Below are 15,900 nucleotides of genomic sequence, written 5' to 3'. Positions count from 1 at the left end.
AGGTCGGACAACACCGGAGCGCTGCAGAACACTGTTGCCCGCAGCAGCAGGACACGGCAGCCCTGCGGCGGCACCACCTGGCCAGGATCGGCACCTCAGTGCAGCGCTGCGGAAAGTCTGCTTCTACATCCGGGAAATAACACACGTAAGGTTGAAGCCATTTGCGCTTCTTTTAAAGCGTTCGCATCAGCAGAGTGCGAAGGACGATCTCTAACATGGTTTTAATCGGGAGTGTTCACCACACGCCCTCAGTCCCACCGGACGACAGACCGACGGACCACGACGAGGCGACGGTGGCGGAATCCGCGCCCGGGGCTGCGGCGCGGAGACCCCGCAGAGCGGAGCGGATCGGAACTCCGGCGGTGGGGGCGCAGCGCCGCTCGGGCCCCGCGCGGCCGCACACGAGGGAAACGCGGGGAACGCCAGAAGCAACGGAAGCAGCGGAGCGCCCTCCCACCGCGGCCGCGCCCCTCCGTCCCTCCCCCGCCTGCGCTCGCCCCACAGCCGCCTCCTACCTGCCGCCTCCGGGCCGCCCCGTTCCTGAGGAGGGTGGGGGCCGCGTGCTTTGCGCCGCGCGGAGCGTCCTGTGAGTCTCTCAGCCGCGAACGGCTCCTCGAGCCTTCCTCCCGCCTCATTTATCCTCTTCCTCCCTTCTCCTTTGGCAGCGCGAGCTGCGGAGGCAGCAGCCGCGGGTTCCGGAGCGCTTCCCGCCCGATCTCCGCGGGGAGCTCGGAGCTCTGGGGCGTCCCGGCGCTCGGGATGGGGCAGCGCACGCCACGCAGCTGCAAAGTCGGTTTTTGTGTGGGCGCGCGGCGCCGCTCGGGCGCGCGGTTGCGCGGCGGAATCCCTGCGCCTCTCCGCGGTTTGCAGAAGTAGAGAAGGCGGTCTCGGTTTTTGCGGACTATTGCGTTCATTTTTAATGATTGCATTTCGAAGAGTTAAAAGATACCTGGGGGAGGAAGGGACGCGTCGCTCACAGCGAATTGGTGACGGTGGAAACTGAAAGCTTGGACGACCAGTAGAAAAAAAGCACGAGGAAGATTTGGGCTGAGGCGCTGCGCTGATAACGGCGGTTTGGGAGCAACCACCCCCCACAGCCCCGCAACGCCGCGTGCGTGAGCGGGCGCGAGCCGCAAAGCCGCGCGGCCCGAACGGCCCTTCTGACCCCGGCAGGGGAAATGAGGGGCCCGACGGAGGCACCGCTGCTTTACGGCGTTGGCCGAGAAGGGCGGACTGCCGGCACGCTTCCTGCTGAGCCGCGCGGCTCCTCGGCGCGCCGCAGTGCCATAAGTTCTTCTCAAAGCGGTTTCACCCTTCCGCCAGCAGCGCCGCGCCGCGCACAGCTCGCAGAGCGCCGCGTGCCGACGTACGGCGGAACCGACCCTGCAGCGCCGAACGGAGCGACCGCCGAAGGCCAAAGGGCCGTGGTTGCCGTCCCCGTGAACGCGCTTCTCCATACGGGGTCATAACGCGGCAGCGCTGCCCGGTGTTACGGTACATTTGCACGCCTCCCCACGCGCGTGACTGCAGCTCATTGCTAAGCGTAAGGAGAAATGCGATGTCACGCCGCTCGCTACAGCGGCATTCACGGAGTCTCTGTGCTAACACAAAGCTCTGCTACGTTTGCAGCGTAAACTTTACACCGTTCACCTCTTGGCAGATCGCTGCAGCAGTCGCGCTCCCCCCGTGCCGTTACTGCACAGCAGCCGCCGATCCACGGGGAATGTCTTGCTCTCGTGGCGTCAGAGTTTCTGCAACAGCCTTTTAAGATTGGAAAAGCCGAGTGCAGTTGATTGGTTTTCATTTCCCACATCTCTGAACATTCAACATCTGCACACGAGTTTAGAACTTCTTCAGAATTATTCTCCATGTGCTACGACAGCAAAGACAAACCCGGGACGTTTGGGTTTCTTGCCTCGTTGGTGCAGAATGTGAGAAACTCCTTGGTCCGCATCAGACTGAGAACAACGGACCGCCTCGGTGCTCAGAGCAGAGCACGCAGTGCTGCCGCTGCTGATCAGGGGCAGCTGTGAGCCGCGCTGTAACGGTTTGCGCCGCTGAGTGACCGAGCAGCAAAGCGGCCCTGGGAGCACTGGAAGCGTTAGAAGCGAAACTGTAATGATTCCTGATGCCCAAAACAACTCATAATGAACTGAGATGTAAACGTAAAATGCTTTTATTTTGCATGGAGCCAATCGCTGAATTAAAAGTGCATGCCTTTTCCACAGAACAGACCTTTACCTTTATTCCAAGCATGGGTCGCTGGGAAGCACAGAGCAAAACCCTCCAAAGGGGGAAAAAAATAAATAAACAAAAGAACAACAAATATGCATCCAAAACGTTCCACTTAATGTATGTGTTTTTTCATGTACGAGATCAGAGAAAAACATCTTAAAAAGCACAGAATCAAAGCCTGGATATAACAGGCTGATCTGTGTGCTTCTGATACACATGGTTTGCTGCAACATACTCTAAATCAAAACCAAATGCTCACGTCATATAAGTAATATATAGAAGTAAATAAAAAAGTTAAAGTGTTAGCACGTACAGGGATGCTGTATAATAGAAAACAAGTTTACCTGAACATCCCTATTTTTCTGCTTAAAACAGACATTTTAATCCTCTCTTTCTACTCTTAAACATTCAAACAGGCAAACCCGCCCCCCTCCCCCCTGCCCATGATGTCCTGGCAGTAATCCCATGGCACAAGCTGTAATTTCCATTAGTAGGAAGAAAAGCTGACAATGTAAACCATCACTTCTACCTTAACTATGATTTGATTCACAACTGAGTAAAGATCTGACCTAAGATTTTGGTCACGGCTTTACGCTGACAGCAGTGTTTCAGGTAATAGCACCTCTGTTCCAACTGTGATTTTATCAATAGGAAGTAATATGGAAACGTAGTTTCAGATTTTTTGCCTTTTTAACTCCTTTGAACCTTGACACACAACCACCCGAAACACAGCTGACAGAGCAAGCTGCTCTTAAGCTAATTCTGCGTAACATCAGACTGCGCCAGAAAATGGTATCAGTTCTCATTGCGAGAGCTGCCACCTCCAGCTGATGAAAACCAGTGCAGCCAAACAGCACCGGCTGCCTGCTCTGCATCAGCCGAACACTGGACCTGCTTGGAATGTGATGCACTACGACCCAAACTGACGCCGGTACCGGCAGACGGACAAACTGTATTTTCTAAATTGACCGAACGATGTGCCACAGCAAGGGAATCCCACGAGAACACAGCTCTGCAGCCACCGCCACTTCCTCCAGCACTGCAGTCTGTCAGGCCGTAATGCAGCACTGGAAAGTGGCCTACAAGTCAGCACTACAGTCAGGTGCCAAAAATCTCCCGTTTCTTTACCATGCCATCAGGTGTGTCGCTACAGGACGAAGCCTGAGGACATCCATCAGTCTGAGGCTGACACCCTGAAGAGATCCTTAAAAGAGATTATTCATAATTACAGTAACGCTGCTTGGCCCTGCCCGGTCCCTTGTTTGTTGAAAAGGAATTTCTCTTACCTGGACATGCAAGCTAACATTAAAAACAAAGCAAAACCAAAAAGAAACAAATAAACAGAAAATATCTCTCCCCTCCCTCCCCAAAAATAAAAGAAATGTAGTGACAATTCAGTAATTACACTCTGTGCAGACACAATTCTGCTGTCACATCTCGCTTTATATTAAAAAGAGAAAGTACAAAAAGAGCTGCTTTTCCCTCTGTAGTACAACTTCATGACTGTAGGTCTTTGCCTTCCCTCTCCTGTTCCAACTTTTGGTGTGTGCATTTCAGTTTCCACCTTTCATACACTGCACACCAGCTGCGTGTCATTCACAGGGCAGTTTACTGCATCAGTTCTTCCACCACGCCTTCTGCTGAACACCAGTGACTCACCTTCTGTACATCCCAGTCTGCAGTGACCCTTCCCACTAAGGATCAAATTTTGTCACATAACCATTTGACTTCCAAACCTTCTCATGTTCCCGTAACTTAATCTCTGACCTTTACACCTACATTCATGCAACCAGATGGAAAAGTCTCAGTGATCAATATTACAGCGCATCGGTAAGATCTTTATCATCAAACTGAACAACAGCCACTTACACTGAGTGCCATAGCTCCTCCTCTCTCTGCATAGCCTGGATTAAGCTCAGAGAAAAGTTTTAGTGCCTTTCATAAAAATACATATTTTTCAATATTAAAGGCATAAATTCATAGATCATAAATAATATAATTTCAAAATATTTAAGAATTTTAGGACTTCATTTGCATTTCGGGGGAGTGTATGCTTAACATCCTTGATGCCGATTCAGTCCCAAACCTCTGAAAAAGAAGCATTTGTAGGGAATACAGTATGTAGGAGTGCAAAAACATTATGCTGTGTGTTCTGTACACTGATTACAGTAAGTGACAGACTTGAGAATGGTGCAGCCTTACCAGACCAGTAACAACACTGCTTAGTTTTGCACTGATAAAGATAACATCTTTTTTTTCATGTATAGAACTACATGTACAGTTTGACATTGTCAGTTAAAAACATTACTAAAAACAGTACTACAAGCATTTTTTTCACACTACATATGATATTACCAGGTTGTGACACGTTTTTCTGTCCTGACCTCAACAGCACATCTTTGCATTTAATTGCCACGTATTAGTATATAGGAAAAAATGTTTGTTCATGTGTTAAATTACAAAATTGTAATGCTTAATATAATAAACATCAAAATCTAAGATCTACTAAAAAATTGCTGGTTTGTAATACATTGTTTTATTTTAAAAGGCAGCAGTTAGTACCAGTTGGATTGTTTTACAACACTGTAGCAGTGTGAAACTGTTGCTAAACAATACTGGTACTTTCAAAAATTAAGCATAGTTATTATCTGGAAACTATACAGTAATATATTGGGGGAAAAAGAAAAAAAAGAAAAAGGAAATGGCAACAGTACTCCTTGTGCCTTTACAGATATATGAAAATTATCATGGCTGATATGGATCAGTTTTAATCTATATTCCATACAGTACAGTTTTCCTAATAATAATTAAAAAAAAGATTTTTAAAGCTTAAGTAAGTTGATAAAAAACCTCTGATAGCACTGTCATAAACGCAGCAATAAATCTGCTTGCATGGTCTGATGCTGTGCAGCTTCTGTGAACCAAGTGACCTAGGAGTTAGCCTCTGTGATTCATTAAGGGTTTGTGCTGTTAATCAATACCTAGAAGATCATCACAAGCATGCACAAACATCATTCAGTTTCTATCCTAGAATGAAACATTTCTGCCTGATCTGGAAAGGAAAATGCGTAGTGTATATTTTCTGAAAGAGGAAGAAATATATATTTATACATGTATATTTCTATATGCATTTTATATTTAAGTTAGTGTCAGTCAAATCCAGGCAGAGATTAAACCAACCATAAAGATGACATAGCAAAAGTCACTGAGGCAGTGACCTCTCAGAATTTTCAGATATTTTGCCTCTATCTAAAGAGGAAAAATAAATGCTGAATTGCATTTCACACTGAATCAGCATTAGAGAATGGGTGATTAGAGCCATGTAAGGAAGGGCTCATTTTTGCTGAGTACTGATTCCACATCATTGAGAATAGGGATTAAGTCTTCTGACTCCAAAGTCCCAAGATCAACGTTTGTTCCTGGAAGACAGTCGAGGAAATCAGGGAAACGCGCTTGCTGTGCACTCATGTTCATTGCTGTCTGTGCTACCGTCTCCCCTGGAAAAATTAAAGAAGAATATTTGAAATCCCAAACCTTATGGGTAATGTAGAACAACACAACTGATACAAAAATTAGCTCCCCCATTTCCTGTAAGCACTTCTATCCTCTACAATGTCACCTAAAAAACCCCCCCACTATGCAATTATAAAACAGCACTAGACAGAACAAGATGCCATTAATACAATTGTACTTTAAGCTAACTCAGGGCATTCTACCTGTATCCATCTCATCTACGTTGCTGAGGAAATCTTCAGGTGTCGTTGGTATACTGTAGCATCCTAATCCCAAGCCACTGTCTGTACTCTGTTCCCTGGAATGGTATGGCCCACTGTAAATTGAAACATGAAAAAGGCTCAGTAATGGTGTTCTGCTAGACATTGTCCCTGATTGTATCGTTTGAAAAGACAGTGCAAGAGGTTAGATATTAAATACTGAGTCATTAAGCCTCACCTTCTTTTGCTGGCTTCCAGTGCATGATTGCAAATTCAAAGTGACTGAAGTGAGGTCACGTTAATTTTGAAATATACACATGTACATACTCCTCTCTAAACAAAAACAGCTCTGATAACCTAAAAGAAGTCAATTTATTTATACTTGCATTATGCACTTAGAGTATTCCACATGCACATACATACAGTACACTTTAAACCACCTGCTACCATTTGCTTGATTTTTCTACAGTTCCTTCAGGAAGTGTAAACTGAAAGATTTCAGGTCATCCCCTATACTGTACCCCTCTTCAGAGTATGTACAAAAGCAGATGGTTTAGGAAACTGCTTTAAAGAGACGGCTTTAAAAGTGTGAATCGTCTAATGAAGAGAACATGAACTTGCCTGTTCAAGAAAGGGTCAGATCCATTGTTTGTAATAGATCTCACATCTTGGGTCATGGCAGCTGTGCTCATGGCTGTCTGAACTGCAGTCATGTTTTCAGAGTCCATGGGAAGCTGCCTGCACAATGCAGCTTCCTGAGAAGGCAAAGAAATATAAGGGAAGGAGAGTTATTCCAACAGTTCAGCACCACTGCAGTCTCATAACAAGAAAACATGTTATATCTGTCCACATTTTTATTCAGGAAAGTAATTCTAAACCATAAAAGTGATGATTATTTGTTTACACTGGTGTGAAGAAAACTGTGATGTTGTAGACAGCAACTGTCCTTCACACCAATCTGTGCTGCAGAATCTACTGGAGGCCTCCCACAGTGAGAGAGGCTTCCAAGGAAGGTGGTTGATGCTGAAAGCCTATCAGTGTTTAAGAGGTATCTGGCTAACACCCACAGTAATAGGCTTTAACTTTTGGTCAGCCCTGAAGAGGTCAGGCATGTACACTTGATGGTCTTTGTATATTCCAACAGAACTATTCTACTCTGCTCTACCCTACTCTACTTTGTAATCTAGTTGCTACTACTGCAATCTAACGTGCACTCTTTAAAATTTCTGGTTTGAAATCTGGGAAGGGGAGCCGGCACCCCTTTGGTGCCATGAACCTCCACAGACATCAACGGTGGCCCAGATCAGCATCTTGGTGGAGCTGCTGGAGAACCTGGCACAGCAGACTCCTGTGGCAAATGCTGCTGTGTTATCAGTAGATTCATTCACAGTTCACCCAGAAAATGTTGGGTAACTTCTGTAATTTTGCAGCCTCATTTTGCTAGACACCAAAGCAGAAGAATCTAACTTGCCATCCGAAAGCATTTAACAAGTTAGAAAGACCAGGGAAGAATTTGATCCAATAATTTTTATAATGAATTCTTTGCTTAATAATAAGTGCCTTCTTGATCTGTGTCTTGCATACTGTCTTAAAGACTACAAATGAGACTGAAGAAACTTGTTTCAACTCTTCGTGATGGTTAAATCTCATTTTATCTGTGTGAGACAACCATGACATCTAGTGGTACAGAGCTCTAATACAAATACTGCTTTGCTCCACACAGATGTCCCAAATGAACATCCTCGCACCTTAAAAATAATAAAGCTGTATCAGTAAACCTAGCTGACTCAGCCTAATTATTATTACGGATTTTTGGGAAGTAAGAAAAGGAAATACTTCATTTAGTAGAAAACCATTTTCCACTGAATCTGTAACTCCTACAGTAAAAAAAGACGAACAATTTTTGAGCTTAGAGTGGGATGTTCCACTATGTTTGCAATTGATTCAGTTAGTGAGGAGGATTAATGTGGTCTCTTCATGAATAATGCAACCACGATTCATTGGAAACCAACAAATATTGGTGCCCATTATCATAACGCTTCATTTATAATCAAATTATCAGTATAGTCACTGATTAATAATTACATTAGATCATGCAATTATTTAGTAAATGCTAAGAATAAAAAGAGTGAAGATTTTTAATAGCTTATGTATGGTAGCTTATGTATATCAGTTTGTTTCTCAAATGACAATACCTTTGGTGATATTTTATATATAATTAAAGTGGCTGGAGTCTGTGAAAAAGTAACATCTGAGAAAATGGGCAGACCTACTTTTTTTAACTGTCTATATAGAAGATATTTGAAGATACTGAAAATATTTTTTAACATATAGCAAGTAAATAGCAAAAGCAACAATATAAGCAAGGCTAATACTAGCAAGACAGAGAGAAAGAAAAAGACAGACAGAAAGAAGAAACTACAAAAGGTAAAGGAAGTGAAACAGTCAAAATGAAGCAGATTAGATTTAACTAAGATTTATTTTGCTGAAGAGCAATCCAGAAACAAAGTTCATGTTTCTGATAGTCGGGCAGTGTGAATTCACATCTCACAGGACACAGTTGCCACTAATAAAGGTAATATCAGAACAAAGGGAAGAAGAAAAAAAAAAGCCTTTCCCCTTGGTTTGTCAACATGTAGAATGCTGGTTACTACTTTTCTGCCACTTCTGAAAATCAAATGCCATTTCTAAAAAATAAAATAACAAGGAAGACCCAGATGCAAGTATCTGTCTCTTTCAGAATACTGTAACTATATCTTAATTAAAAGAGGGAAGATTTAGTCTGGACATAAGGAAAAAGTTCTTCATGCTAAGAGGAGTGAAGCACTGCCACAGGTTGCCCAGAAGAAAGCAACACAACCAACAAAACAGCAAAGTACAGTAGGGATTTCTGAAGCATCAGCTCCTGACAAAATGCACTTGCACATACAATCCAGGTACACTGCAAAATGTACCTCCAGTGGCACTAAGAATGGCAATATTGCAGTTGCAGCTGTGACAATGTACTCTTAGCCATTCTTATCACCTCCTAGCTCCCAAATGCAGGAGTGCCTCCTGTTGGTCAGCAGAGACCATCCTTGGCACTTAGTTCACCAAGTGCTAGGGCACTAAAGCATAGGTTTAAAAACCTCAATGTGATTTTCAAAATAAATAACAACAACAAAAACAAGCAAACCCCACCCCTCAGTGTACTGACAACATTAAGGCATGTCAGAGGGCTCTGACAGTGATGATTTGCAAAATCTTTAAAAGCTTCAAAGGATTGCAGTATATTGAATTATTCAGTGTCTCTGAACACAGCTCGGATGTAAGCTCCTTTTAAGCTGTGTGCCAACTAAGTCTATAAATTCATTGTCACATTTCCTGGAATCCTTCTTGGCAGAACTGAACTGAGCTCCATGATCAGTAGCCAGACAGTCATTTCAAGCTGGGGCATGATGGTGTCTGAAGGGAGTTTACACTGCTAGCCACTTCAGCTCCTTTTCTGCCAGCCCTCATTCTCAGGGCAGACGGTGCAATCGCTAGACATTGCCTGTGCCACCAATGGGTCCGACCGCACCAACCGGTGCAGTGGAAAGGATGCAGCAGGACATTTTCCTGTTCAGGATGTAGCACGTCAGTAAGCAGCAACTCTTCAAGAACAAAACACTGACAAATCCTCATCTGCATCCCCACGTATCATTCCCTCTACAGCTGTTTTTGAGCCCCTGTACCCTTCCACACCCACACTTACGGAAGAGGATCAGAGATCAGAAGGCAACATCTGACCTTTCTGTGACTCCCCGTCCAAACAAGGCAGAAGATGCAGAGAAGGGTGCTAGGATGTCTTTCCAGTACGGCTTAACTGAGACAGGGGAGGTTTAGGTTGGATATTAGGAGGAAGTTTTTCACCCAGAGGGTAGTGAGGCACTGGCACAGGTTGCCCAAGGAGGCTGTGGATGCCCCATCCCTGCAGGCATTCAAGGCCAGGCTGGATGTGGCTCTGGTCAGCCTGGGCTGCTGGTTGGTGACCTGCACACAGCAGGGGGTTGAAACTAGATGATCATTGGGGTCCTTTTCAATCCAGGTCATTCTATGATTCTATGACCCTTTCAAGATTTCTAACTGACACTGCTCTAATGACTTCCACTTCCAGGAAGCCTCCTGAGCAGTAAGCACATTCTCCCTTTTCCAGCTAGAAAGCTGGGGGGAAAAAAAAAAAAAGATCAGTGAGAAAGACAGCTTTTTTTGGAACGAAAAAACTGAGTAAGAAAACAATTAAATGAGAGCTGAGCCATTCTAGTGTTCTGAAATGCACAGCACTTCCTGCAAGGACTCAATCTGCTGCGCTGGTGGTATTACCAACAACGTGATAAACAAATTCCCTGAGCAGAGTGCCTCCAGCACTGCATGCTCCTCCAGGCTGGGAGTGCTGCTCCACCCGAGCAGCTGCAGCCAGGAATGGCTGCGGGGAAGCCAGCAGCTGCTGCCTGGTGGAAAGTGGGTTTGTGATCTGCAAAAAGAATTCCTCCAGTCTTGTTCAAGTTCTCTGCACCTCCTTGCAGCCACCTAGCAGCAGCGTGTTCACTTTACTCAGTTTTTCCCTTAGGTTATACTTAAAAAGCAAAAGCAACAGCAAAGGATCTGACCCCAGAGGGATTTGCCACGTCCTTCTGAGCTCCTGCTCAGGCTGATGGCAGGAAAGGCACAGAATTCTGCTGAAAAGGATAGATTTTACATCTTGCTATCTGTAAGTGGTGAGTATGTCATTAAAAGCTCAATCAGTTCTGAAAATTTTAGTAGTACGAAGTGATACTGTCCTGCTTTACATAACGCGTAGCTCAAAGAAAAACCGTAAGCACAGTGAAGATGAAGTCTTGAATAAGCACCACACGCTGCACTGCTGAGCATGTATCAGTTTCAACAAAAAACACACGGTAAGCAGGCAGGGATACCAGCCCTTGTGTCAATGGCTCGACTGTTTTGATGCTTAATTTGCTGTTGTCCTGAGCAAGAACAGGGCCAAAGAAAGTAAAAGTAAAGGAACATGTTATTAGCATGATAACAATATGGTGAAACTCACACCAGATGTGCCCACTTTCTTCCATTTCTATTATGTTCTCTACTATGTCCTCAGTTCCGGACAATAAAGGCGAAGGTATATACAAGGCTTAAGATCACCAATCAAGCGAGAGAACACCACACTGAACACAGTCATTCTACATGCACAGACGACGTAGCACAATGTAATTCCCACAAATTAAGGGTAGTGGAAATTGAGCATGGAAACAAGACAGCATCTGCACAGTTTTCACACTCAACCTTGAACCATAAAAGTCAAATTCATGATGTGAGTCAGTAAAAAATGTCAGAGACATTAGCAGACTTGTATCTGCCTTTCACCACTGTTCAGCAAGGGCATATTTGTAACTGTGAGAATGTTCCCCTATAGCAAAGATGATGGGAATAATCACATGTAAAGACAGGTAAGTGTTACTTCAGGATTTGTAAAAGGACATCATTTTAATGATTTGTTTGCTTTTTTTGTACAGCTGCAAGAATTGTAAATATTTTTTCTTAATTTTGTAAAACATCGTTTCTTTAAATTCTTGTACGCTTAGAGGAAGGAGGCAAAAGTGAAAAATGCAAATATGATGCAAATACATCATTATAGATTGTTTATACAAATATTCTCATTACAGTGAAAAAATGAAATGTTTTCTCTTTTCACAAAGACTCCATTTACATTCCCATCCTCATTTTTTGTTATCCTCACCTAAAGCAATAGTTAATCGTGACATAAAGCAGCAATGCTACCATTTGTACCTGGTAAAAGAAAAGTTCTTGAGCAAAACAGAAGTGTGTCCTCAACGTTACCTGCCGCATTAGCTCCTCTTGGCGCATCCTAATTCGTTCCCTCTCCATTTGGATTCGCTGGAGCCTCAACTTCTGCTGCTGCTGCTGCTGCGCAGTCAGCGCACTGGGCACGTTCAGCAGGCCTGGCTGCGGAGTCTGGGAAGGACAGCCCTGCTGTGAGATGGATGAGCTGCCCGTTATTTGGTGCTGGTGATTCATAACTGTGGGAAAGAAAAGAAATCACGGCTGATTATGTATAATTGTACTTTCAGAGAACAGAGAGCCCAGGACGCATGTTGCTCATCCACAGCGAATAAGGCATTATTTGAATTACTGTACTTCTAATGACTGAGATAACTAATCTACTTGACAAGACTGCTGCTAGTAATTGCTTAATAAACATCCTGTAATATTTTATAAGTGTGTAAAACTCAAATACTTATAATATAACAGGTATTCATGATTATCTTTTGAGCAACCTGATCTAGTGGAAGGTATCCTTGCCCACGGCAGGGGGTTGGAACTAGCTGGTCTATAAGGTCCCTTCTAACTCAAATAATTCTATGATTCTATGATCCCAGCATCCCACTGATATGCAGCAAATGATATGCAAACTTTCTAATTGAAAACTCTACAAATGTGTGCCTGTGTTATGCAGTAGAGTAGCCAAGTGATTTCTTAACATTTTCTTTATTGTCAGATCTAAATTAATTATTGTAAAAATATTTGTTGGCACAGATAATGATGTCTGTTTGTGTTTTCCACCCCTATGAAAGAGATGCACACTTTTGATGATATGGAGATGAGAGATCTTCCAGTGCTAGGTAAGAAGCAAACCTAGTAGGATGTTCTGCTCCTTGGCAGGCAGCAGCTTTCCTGTTCTGGTTTAGGTTGTGACACAATTAGTTTTCTTCACAATAGCTTGCGTGGTGCTGTATTTTGGATTGATGATGAAAACAGTGTTGATAGCACACTGATGTCTAGCTGCTGCTGAGCAGTCAAGGTGTTTCCCCTTCTCACTCTGTCTCCCAGCGAGGGGCATGAGGGGCACGTAAGTCTAAGGGGGTGGCACAGGGGGACACAGGTGATCAAAGAGATATCCCATACCAGATGAGGATGTGCTCTGCAAGAAAGGCTGAGGTGAAAGAAGGAGGAAAGGAGGACATTCAGCGTGATGGCATTTGTCTTCCCAAGTGACCATTACCTATGCTGAAATCCTGTTTTCCTGGAAACATCTGCCTGCTGATATGAAGCAGTGAAGGAATTCTTCCTTTTGATTTGCTTGCATGCACAGTTTTGACATTAACTCCGCTTAACTTTTAAACAAAACCTATCAGTTCTCAGAAATGCAATATCCTTTGTGAACCACAGGGTGAATAGTTCTTCATTTCCTTCCCCACCTTCACATTTCCAGCAAAAAACAAATAAGGTGCCTGAAATCAGTTTGAATGATAAGTGGTAGCCATATAGTGCTTTAAAAATTCATTGACATTTTTGCAAGTATTCTTTCACTGATGAGGTGATAGCATCATTAAGAAAGCTCTTCTTTAACAACAGCACCCTAGATAATAAAATACTTCTCAGAAGAGCTACATTATCTTTCTTGCCAAAGAACTAAGATTTGTTTCTTCCTTTTTATCTCTCACTCATTGCTCTTACCATATGAAAACTGAAATCTCAACACAGTTCTCTGCTCCTGATCTTTATTCTGTGTTCGCATCTGACATTGTAGAATATAGTTCAGCAAGCACTCTTGGTAGTGTGCACTGAGAATGAAATGAAGAAGAAATGGCTTGATAATTTCAGAGTCTGAAAGCTCTCCAAGCTTTCTGCCAAATCATGTATTGTCTGTCACTCTGCAATTGGAACAAGGCAGGTACGCAGACATTGGGCCAGGATAAATTTCACCATGCTTCATTAGGCAGAAGTATTCATGTTCTTACATCGGATCTGAACTGAGTCTTTCATAGAATCATAGAATGAATCATAGAAATGGTTTGGGTTGGAAGGGATGTTTAAGATCATCTAGTTCCAACTCCCTGCTGTAGGCAGGGACACCGCTCACTAGACCAGGTTTCTCACAGCCTCATCTGGCCTGGCCTGGAATGCTTCCACAGAGGGGGCATCCACAACCTCTGTGGGCAACCTGTTCCAGTGTCTCAGCACCCTCACAGTAAAGAATTTCTTCCTGGTATCTAGTCCAAAACTACTCTCTTGCAGTTTAAAGCCATTTCCTCCTGTCTCCTGTTGCTACCTGCCCTTATAAGAAATCCCTCTCCATCTTCCCTGTGGGCCCCCTTCAGGTCCTGGAAGGCTGCTATAAGGTCCCCCCGGAACCTTCTCTTCTTCAGGCTGAAGAGCCTCAGCTCCCTCAGCCTGTCCTCAAAGGGGAGGTGCTCCAGCCCTTGGATCATCTTCGTGGCCCTCCTCTGGACCTACTCCAACATCTTTTCTTCTGGATGACCCAGTATCACATAAATCCAAGCACTATGGGGTCATCTGAGAGTGCAGTCATGATAGCTTCAGTTGCAAATTCAGCTCAAGGAACAATCCAAGCTAAAAGAAGCCCTGCAGTAACGTAACCTTTTCACTCACTTAGAGTATGTGTGGTCCACAGACAGCTGTATCCATACAAATGACATCATGCTTCCTCATGAAACCAGGGTATTGACTGTTACCACCTCTTCCATGCTCAGCTGCTTGCTCCTGCCCACACAGTTATCCTTTTACTGGGCTGGCCAACGCATTTCTGTAGCTGCATAACAAACTAAAAATTGCCTGGGGCTAGAAAGGTATTTTCTAGTTAGACAAGTTCCTAACAAAAGTCACTGAGTAGCTGTGAAAATGTTTATGCTCATTGAAAACTGGAGAGCAGATGGAAGAAATAAACCAGTTGCAAGGAAGAGGAATGACTGACAAAGCCAGAACTGATTAGTGACTTTTCAGTGGCAAATCTCTGAAGGACAGCAAACTGCAGTGCCAAGAAGGAAGGGCAGGAATGAGAGCTGGGTGCAGGAATCAAACTACGTTTGTAATGGAAAGCTTTGAACCGCAGTGAGTCTAGTCTTATTCTAGACCCACATATTATTAAAATAATTAAGAAATATTGTAAGTGCAATTATATGAACTATATCAGTGTAAATCTGGTGTTAAATTTCCAGTACCATAAACACTTAGGCAGAAATTTAACTCTCATCACAAGCGTAAACATGTTTAGATTTTTGGCACGTCAATGGTTGGTTGACTGACAGGACAGCCACACTCAGAATCCAGGCTGGCTGAGGGATTACCACAATACAGTCATCTTACATACAAAAATCGTTTTCATCTAAGCAGTGCATACAAATGACAGAACCAGGCAAAGTTATGCGAAGACGAATAGCCTGTATGGTGAGCCAGGAGAAGAGCCTGAGTTGTAACATCACTTGTCATGGCTATCTACTGCCTCTGCTTTATAAAACTGTCCCTTTATCAGTGGATCTGCACTCATGTGGGTAACAGCTGAAACTGTAGATTCAAGAAGGCAAAGAACAAGATGATAAGTATACTCTGAGAAATATTTCTCCCAGAGTTAGTGCCCCCAGTAACACTCAAAGTCATTTCCTCTCATGGGGACAGACAGAACGTTTCCATCCAGTCAACCCTAACTCAGTAACTTCCTTTCCTTTCAAGCAATGCTATCCACTATTACACACAATCAAGGGATTAGAGGAAGCTCAGTACAGTGAGTAAAGCATTCCTACACCAGACATCAGGAGTGTAGAAATTAAACTATACCGAATTACTTAAAGTCAAGCGTGCCACGTGTGATCACATTTCCAAGAAACAACAAGAATCTCACTCTACCTCCAAGAAAAGTGACTTATGCCACCTGGATTTTTCAGTGAAGAAGATACACAGAAGGCAAAAGAGTAAGTAAGAGCCATCCTCAGCCAAGTCCACCTGGATTACTTGGTTCTCCTTCCATCTCCTCCTTCTATCAGTACCTTTCTCCTCAGAGGTATGTAGGTCTGAAACCTCTGGACACAGGTCCAGAGAGAAACAGCTCTGTTCAAAACTGCTACTAATTGGAATGGAATTGGGTAATAGGAACAAATTCAACTGTTGTCATTTGAAC

The 15,900-nt window shown here is 43.8% G+C and overlaps 2 protein-coding genes across 2 annotated transcripts in view; both read right to left on the bottom strand.

Annotated features, from left to right (window-relative positions):
• The window catches only part of TM4SF1 (transmembrane 4 L six family member 1), a 45,222-nt gene extending 44,331 nt beyond the window's left edge, over positions 1-891 (bottom strand). The window contains exon 1 of the mRNA XM_052686492.1: positions 516-891. Within this exon, the coding sequence (XP_052542452.1) occupies positions 516-635 (120 nt within the window). The 5' untranslated portion in view covers positions 636-891. The remainder of the gene's footprint in view (positions 1-515) is intronic.
• A 1,269-nt stretch (positions 892-2,160) lies between these two features.
• The window catches only part of WWTR1 (WW domain containing transcription regulator 1), a 45,480-nt gene continuing 31,740 nt past the window's right edge, over positions 2,161-15,900 (bottom strand). The window contains exons 3-6 of the mRNA XM_052686490.1: positions 11,805-12,004; positions 6,570-6,703; positions 5,952-6,064; positions 2,161-5,732 (exon numbers count right to left, since the gene is read on the bottom strand). Of these exons, the coding sequence (XP_052542450.1) occupies positions 5,548-5,732; positions 5,952-6,064; positions 6,570-6,703; positions 11,805-12,004 (632 nt within the window). The 3' untranslated portion in view covers positions 2,161-5,547. The remainder of the gene's footprint in view (positions 5,733-5,951; positions 6,065-6,569; positions 6,704-11,804; positions 12,005-15,900) is intronic.

This window comes from Tympanuchus pallidicinctus, unplaced genomic scaffold (genome assembly GCF_026119805.1).
Source record: "Tympanuchus pallidicinctus isolate F22 unplaced genomic scaffold, pur_lepc_1.0 scaffold22, whole genome shotgun sequence".
Classification (NCBI taxonomy): Eukaryota; Metazoa; Chordata; class Aves; order Galliformes; family Phasianidae; genus Tympanuchus; species Tympanuchus pallidicinctus.
This window is presented reverse-complemented; position numbering and strand designations above follow the sequence as displayed.